The 8,458-nt window shown below is 40.8% G+C and overlaps 1 protein-coding gene across 1 annotated transcript in view; it reads right to left on the reverse strand.

The window, feature by feature from the left end:
• The window catches only part of LOC124887859, a 15,013-nt gene extending 12,271 nt beyond the window's left edge, over positions 1–2,742 (reverse strand). The window contains exons 1-3 of the mRNA XM_047397778.1: positions 2,397–2,742; positions 1,827–2,231; positions 680–771 (exon numbers count right to left, since the gene is read on the reverse strand). Of these exons, the coding sequence (XP_047253734.1) occupies positions 680–771; positions 1,827–2,231; positions 2,397–2,742 (843 nt within the window). The remainder of the gene's footprint in view (positions 1–679; positions 772–1,826; positions 2,232–2,396) is intronic.
• Positions 2,743–8,458: the final 5,716 nt, after the last annotated feature.

Genomic DNA, 8,458 nt, shown 5'->3' on the forward strand with positions numbered 1-8,458 from the left:
ATGATATGCAATAGCCATTGTGGCGATGATATACAATAGCCATTGTGGCGATGATATACAATAGCTATTGTGGCGCTGATATGAAATAGCCCTTGTGGCTATGATTTGCAATAGCCATTGTGGCGATGATATGCAATAGCCCTAGTGGCGATGATATGCAATAGCCATTGTGGTGATGATATGCAGTAGCCATTGTGGCAATGATATGCAGTAGCCATTGTGGCGATGATATGCAATAGCCATTGTGGCGATGATATGCAATAGCCATTATGGCGATGATATGCAATAGCCATTGTGGTGATGATATGCAATAGCCATTGTGGCGATGATATGCAATAGCCCTTGTGGCGATGATATGCAATAGCCATTGTGGCGATGATATGCAATAGCCATTATGGCGATGATATACAATAGCCCTTGAGGCAATGCCTTGCGTCTATGATGTGTAATTTTCCTAATTTTATTTGTCAGCGTCCTACTTTCTACATGTACCTGTACTCAAGGTAGGCGATTAGTAGACACAAAGTCGCTTTTACTAGCGACTATTTTTAGGTAACTTCTAAATACGATGTGTAAAGAAGACAAAGAGCTTTTGTTTCTCGCCTACGATCTCGAGAAATGAGATGGACAAATCAAAAGGTCCTCAATAAATAGGCATTAAACCTATTTTTAGGGATACTCTAAAATACCGTTCTTGGGTATTAATTCTCTGTTGTGGCTCCCATTTTGCTCGGGGATTTTTGAAAGAGACGCTCATTTTGTATATTAACTCTGCATCCACAGAAAAATGATTAGTTTGAATGAAATTACTCCGTGTTGACCTCCTTCGATCCTTGATTTTCTTCTTTCCATCTCTTGGGCATTCCACCATATCGGGACTTCCACCCTGACACTCTATCCCAAATGATGTCTAGAGAAGTACTAAATGAATGATTTTGAAAATAGTCTTAAATTTTTGAAAATAATTTCAAAAACATCTGTAAAACTTTAGAAAATCTCTGCCAGTCATGTCATGTATTAGCTCAATGAACGTCTTGCTTATGGTTTTGACTATATTCGATGGATGGTTTTCGAAACACATGATCATTGTTGGAGGGTTTCTTGAAGTAGTTCTATCATAGCCAAAATTGAGTCTACTCGGACTTTGTTACAGATGGTGGCTTCTAAAGCTTTAACTTCTGGTGCTAGGAAATTTGGAATATGTTCCGACATTCAGTGGAAATTTTGAGGTCTTCCTCAAAATTTCTGCCCCAGTTTAAAGTTGTTTGAGATGATACCAATCCGATTGGATGTAAAGTCTTTGCTAATCTTCATTCTTTTTGTTGGATGTCGATCTTCTCTTGTGAATTTTTGAGATTCCTTCTCAAAAATTCTGCCTAAGTTTTCCTTTCCTGGGGTTATATGACCGAGCCGTTGGGGCGCCTATGTATCTCGTTGAAGCAGGAATCAGGTCAAATGTAGTTCAGGCCTACACTAGGGATATACAAAAGAAATTAATGGGTTGACCGAAGCCGACATAGGCCGCCTACGTATCCCTTTCTTGGGAATTCAGGTCAAACATAGTTCGTACATAAAAAGAAAGGATAAGTTTTCCTAAGGGGTTGACCAAAGCCGACATAGGCCGCCTACGTATCCCATTCTTGGGAATTCAGGTCAAACGTAGTTCGTAGATAAAAGGAAAGAGATTGTAGGCATTTACACACTAGAAAACAATATTACTACAAAGGTGATTATAAGTAAACTAAGAAAACATAAAAACTAGAACATCGTTCAAACATAATATCTCTTTATCGCATCAGAATTGATTGTTTTGGTCCACTCTGTACCATCCATCTCAGACAAAATCAGAGCTCCTCCAGATAGTACTTTGTGAACTACGTATGGACTTTGCCAGTTTGGAGCGAATTTGCCCTTGTATTCCTCTTGGTGAGGGAATATTCGCTTGAGAAGCAGTTGCCCCACTTCAAATGTTCGAGCTCTCACCTTTTTGTTAAAAGCACGAACCATCCTATGTTGATACAGCTGACCATGGCATACAACGACCATTCTCTTCTCAACAATTAACATGAGTTGCTCATGGCGAGCGCGGGCCCAATCTTCGTTACTCAGCCCAGCTTCCTGAATAATCCTTAGAGAAGGTATTTCAACTTCAGCAGGTATCACAGCTTCACTCCCATAGACAAGTAAATAAGGGGTAGCCCCGGTGGAAGTTCGAACTGTTGTGCGATACCCTAGCAAAGCGTAAGGTCATATCTCATACCATGATCTATCATTTTTGACCATCTTTCTCAAGATCTTCTTGATATTCTTATTGGCCGCTTCCACAGCTTCATTCATTTGGGGATGGTATGCAGTCGAATTGCGATGCACGATTTTAAACTGATCATGAATTTCACTCATCAAGTGACTATTTAAGTTTGCCCCATTATCCGTAATGATTGATTCCGGCACTCTGAATCGACAAATCAAGTTATTCCTGATGAAATTTGCAATCGCTTTCTTAGTGACGGCTTTGTATGAAGCAGCTTCAACCCACTTAGTGAAATAATCAATGGCGACTAAAATAAATCTATGTCCATTCGATGCCGATGGATCTATTGGTCCGATAACATCCATGCCCCAAGCTACGAAGAGCCAAGGTGAACTTATTGCCTGAAGCTCATGTGGAGGCCTTCGAATCAAATCTCCGTGTATCTGACATTTTGGACATTTTTGTGCATACTTTCCACAATCATTTTCCATAGTCATCCAAAAGTAACTGGTTCTCAGGATCTTTCTGGCAAGGACAAACCCATTTATGTGGGGCCCACAAACTCCAGTGTGTACGTCTTTTATCAATTTATTGGCTTCTTCAGCATCGACGCATCCTAGGAATCCCAAATCAGGAGTCCTCCTAAAAAGAATTTCCCCACTTGAAAAGTAATTCTTTGCCAAACGCCGGATTGTCTTTTTTTGGTTGTTACTAGCCTCTTCAGTATATATTCCAGATTCCAAATACCTTTTAATGTCATAGTACCAGTGGTTTCCATCAGGCTCCTCTTCCACGTGTATGCAATACGCGGGTTGCTCTTTCAAGCTTATTTCCAAAGGATCAATGTAACTCTGATTCGGGTGCTGAATCATGGAAGATATTGTGGCCAAAGCATCAGTAAACTCATTTTGTATCCATGGGATATGTCTAAAATCAACATCCTTGAATCTTTGGCATAATTCTTGCACGAGCTCGACATAAGAAGTAATCTTGGTATTTTTTACCTCCCATTCCCCTCGTACTTAGTGAATCAGCATATCTGAATCTCCGATGACTAACAATTCACGAACACCCATATCAAGTGCCAATCTGAGACCCAGGATGCAAGCCTTATATTCAGCCATGTTATTGGTGCATGGGAAACGTAACTTAGTAGTTACCGGATAATACTGGCCCGTTTCTAACACCAAAACTGCTCCGATTCTTGAACCTTTGAAGTTGACTGCCCCATCAAGAAATAGCTTCATCTAGGGTAAATCTCTGTAATGTCTTCTCCTATGAACAAGACTTCCTCATCTGGAAAGTAAGTTCGAAGTGGCTTATATTCTTCATCGACTAAATTCTCTGCCAAATGATCTGCTAAGGTTTGCCCCTTGACTGCTTTTTGGGTTACATACACAATGTCAAACTCACTCAGCAACATTTGTCACTTGGCTAGCTTCCCCGTAGGCATGGCCTTCTGGAATATGTACTTTAATGGATCCATTCTCGAGATGAGGTATGTTGTGTAGGACGATAGATAATGCCTTAACTTTTGTGTTGTCTAAGTCAAAGCACAACATGTCCTTTCTACAAGAGTGTAATGGGCTTCATATGGTGTGAAATTTTTACTCAAGTAGTAAATGACCTTCTCTTTCATACCGGTCTCATCATGTTGCCCAAGGACGCATCCAAAAGCATTTTTTGAGAATGACAGGTAAAGCAATAATGGAATTCCTTCTCTTGGAGGGACCAAAACTGGTGGTGCGGACATGTATTCTTTGAAGCGGTCAAAAGCTCTCTGACATTCTTCTGTACACTCATTCAGTGCATTTTTCTTCAACATCTTCAGAATTGGCTCACATATGACTGTTGATTGAGCAATGAATCTGCTAATGTAATTCAAACGACCTATGAAACTCATAACTTCCTTCTTGGTCCTTGGCGGTGGCAAGTCTTGAATTGTCTTGATTTTGGATGGGTCTAGCTCGATCCCTCTTCTGCTAACTATGAACCCCAACAACTTTCCAGATGGCACACCAAAAGTACACTTAGCAGGATTTAACTTCAAACTGTACCTTCTTAATATTTTGAAGAATTTCTCCAGATGAGTCAGATAATTCGAACTCTTATGGGATTTGATAATTATATCATCCACGTACACCTCAATCTCTTTATGGATCATATCATGGAAAATAGTCATCATAGCCCTCATACATGTTGCACCCGCATTCTTAAAACCAAACGGCATTATCCTGTAATGATAAATGCCCCAGGGCGTAATAAAAGCCATTTTTTTTACATCTTCTTCATCCATCAATATCTGATGATACCCAACAAAACAATCAACGAATGACTGCATTTCATGTTTTGCGCAGTTATCGATGAGAATGTGGATGTTGGGCAACGGAAAATTATCTTTAGGACTGGCTCTGTTCAAGTCTCTTTAGTCAACACAAATTTGAATCTTGCCATCCTTCTTCAGCACAGGGACGATGTTGGCCAACCACGTCGGATATTTTGTGATCTCGACAACCTTAGACTGGATCTGTTTTGTCACTTCTTCCTTGATCTTTAGACTCAAATCTGGCTTGAACTTCCGCATTTTTTGTTTGACTGGATCAAACTCAGAATTTATCGGCAATTTGTGTGACACATTACTGGTGCTCAACCCCTACATATCCTCATAGGACCAAGTAAACACATCAATGTATTCCCATAACAGGTGGATGATCTCTTCCCTTTGTGGTGCCGCCGGGTGGATACTGACACTTGTCTCTTTAATTTCCTCATGATCTCCCAAGTTGACTATTTCAATTTCCTCCAGATTAGGTTTTTCGCGATTCTCAAATTTCTCCATATCTTCAACTAATCGTTCCTCGTCATCATCCGTTCAATCATCATTTTTCCCTTTATTTTGTTCGTTCAAGCTTTGACATGATACGACATTGGCAGGTTTTAAGCTACTATTACTGTAATGGACAAACAAACTAAGTTAGATGATAATAAAATAATAACAAAACATATAACTAGGAGCGTTTTATAAATAATATAGTTTTCCAAATAAATGAAGGCCTTTTCATTGAAATTTGAGAGATAATTACAAAACCATGGCTCGGGACTTGCACAAATACAAGTCCCTGCCTTTTTGAAATCAGCAAGATATGAAAAAAAAGTTTTGAGATATAAAAGGTGGATCGCGGGGCCTCCTCCAGATCATCACCGATTTCAAAACTATTAGTAATTGCCCTTCCATCTACCACGACGGGCGACGAACTATAAGTGGAGTGGAGGTCCAGTTTTGCAAGGCTTTCCCTGGCGCAATCTGCTTTACCCTGATGGACTTTGGGAGATTTTCTGATACAGCATTGCATCCTTCAAACAAATCTCCTATCCCATCCCCAAGACCATCATCATCGGGTACTTTTCGTATAGGAAATTACTGGAACAGGAGTGGCAATGGCCTAAACAAACTCTTCTCTAGATCATCCTCAACCTTATATCTCTTGGCAGACTAATATCCAAACCCGTACTTAGAGCCTCTCTCTGGGATTGCAATTGGCTTAATAATTCCTTGCAAATTCTTGCCTAAGCCTCGACCAGGCTCGAACCTATTTCTTAACTTCACTATTTCAATCATTTTTTAGACAGGAGGCATTGGTATTTTGGGTGTTGAATCTCTGTCTGCAGTATTTACAATTTCCACTATATAGTAGCTGCTAACTTTTGGAACATCTTCAATTACCGGCACATAATTGTTGGGACGGTCCGCTCAACTTCCTTCTCCTTGGATGACTACTTCATGATCTTCCCAAATGAACTTCAATAATTGATGAAGGGGTGATGAAACTGCCTTTGCACCGTGTATCCATGGTCTTCCCAAGAGCAGGTTGTAGCTAGGATGAATATCCATAACATGAAACTATAGTTTTGATCTCAGCAGGCCCCATTTGGATATGCAAATCAATCTCTCCTATGGTATCTCTCTACCCTCCATCGAATAATCTCACATTTACATGGCTTTGATGAATTTTCCCCAGATCATAGCCCATTTGAACCAACGTAGAGAGGGGACAAATATTTACACTAGATTCGTCATCTATTAATACTTGATTAATTGCCTAATCTCGAAAAATGATGGTGACATGTATGGCTTTGTTGTGCATCGCCCCTTCAAATGACAATTCTTCATCACTGAATGATATGTGATGATTCCCCATAATGTTCCCTATCATCGCAGCCAGGTTCTCAACACTCGTTCCTGTGGGAACATACGCTTCCTCCAAGACCTTTGATAAAGCTTGTCGATGGTATTGTGAACTCATTAATAGCGCCAAGACAGAGATTTGGGTTGTCATTTTCTCCAACTATTTGACAATTGAGTAATCCCTTGGTTGCATACACCTCTAAAATTCCTCAGCCTTTCCTTCAGTGATTGGCCGTTTCTATGAATCTTTTTTGTTGGTCAATTCCTCAGGGATGTAACATCATCCCGATCGCGTCATCCCTTGGGCAGCAATGATTTGCACAATAAATTTATTTCTTGGTGGGGGAGCGTACACTTGAGTCGGGGCTGTCATCACTATAAATGGGGTTTTCTCGTTGATACTTAAGGCAGCCATAGCCTTCTCTATCTTTCCTACCTTTTTCACTCTTTTGCGCTTTTCAGAGTTCACCTGGGTAATGGTTTTGCCAGATGCCCATTCGCCCTCTGTCTCAATCATGTTAACTGTAGATCCCCCATGGTTGGGCAGTGAATTACTGCTAACATTTGGAGTAGGTTCCTTGAGCGTGATGACCTTTTGATCGATTAAATCCTGGATCTTGTGTTTTAAGTGGACACAATCCTATGTACTGTGCCCTGCTGCCCCCGAATGATAGGCATAATGTTGACTTGCATTAAAAAATCAAGAGTTGGGATTGACTCTCTTTGACTGTATTGGTTACAAATGACCGGCATTCCTCAATCTTTCAAACTATTGGGTACGACTTTCAGCTAGTGTGGTGAAGTTACGGGGAGGTTTATTTTTGTAGTTTGGACATTGGGGGTTATAATGGCTTAGGTTTGTAGGAGGGGGTACTTGGTGATAATTTGGAGGCATTTGGAAATTTGTTCGATTATTTAGAGGAGTGGTTTGGAAATGAGACTGATAATTTGGAGGTGGAACTGGGCATTGGGGAAAAATGTTTGGCTGTAGAGCTTGGTATGAGTATTGGATATTTGGCAGTGGGGTTTGGTATTGGGGGTGGGCGTAGAACGCGTGCGGAAAGTTAGGTGACGGTGGGGAAGATAAAATATTTCTAGAGTTGATCGCCGTTTTGATTTTGTAACAGAATTAGCAGAAACCATACCTACCTCTTTCTTCTTCTTCTTAGAAAACATGGCAGTTCCAGACGATGTCAGAGTTTTGGCAATTTTCCCTGTCCGAATACCTTCTTCCAATGATTCTTCTATTTTTACCAAATCCACAAAGGTTGCTCTGACAGCGGACACCATCCTGGTATAATATTCTCCTTCTTGAGCGCGAGAGAACACGGATACCATTTCCTCCTGGGACATGAGGGTTGCACTTTGGCAGCTTCTTTCCTCCAACGAAAAACATAGTCTTGAAAACTCTCAACGCTCTTTTGTCTGATCCAATCTAGTAAATACCGGTCAAGGACTATTTCGATGTTGACTGCGAACCAGTCAAGGAAACCCTTGGCCAATGTTTTCCAACTAGTCAACTTTTTCGTTTCCTGAGACATGAACCACTTTAAGGCTTCACCATTCAAACTTCGACTAAATAGGCGCATCAATAGCGCCTCATTTTTCCCTATCTCGGGTGAACACATAAATCGTCATACCCCAAACCGTCGTGGTCCTTGGCTCCATGAGACTCTTTGATCCTCATGATCTCCTCCTTCATAGCTAGTAAATTCCTTTGATGCTGGGCCCTCCATTCTTTCTCCTTCTTCTCGTAATGGCCCATCTCGGGGTTAGGAAGGGGTTCATAGATATTAGGTGATATGATGGCTTAAGAGGGATTTGGAAGGGAGGCCTGATTTTGTAGATGGAAAGAACTTGGTTGGTAAGTGAGGAGGATGTTTTGGGAATCGGAAAGGTTCTGTGGACTTTGTAAGTAGTTTAGCGGAGAAGGATTTTGCGGATTTGGATATGAATTTGGTGGATTCGAAGGTAGGTTTGACGTATTTTGTAGATTCGGGAGTGAATCTTGCTGATTTAGA

The sequence above is a fragment of the Capsicum annuum genome, chromosome 10 (genome assembly GCF_002878395.1).
Source record: "Capsicum annuum cultivar UCD-10X-F1 chromosome 10, UCD10Xv1.1, whole genome shotgun sequence".
In the NCBI taxonomy this organism is placed as follows: Eukaryota; Viridiplantae; Streptophyta; class Magnoliopsida; order Solanales; family Solanaceae; genus Capsicum; species Capsicum annuum.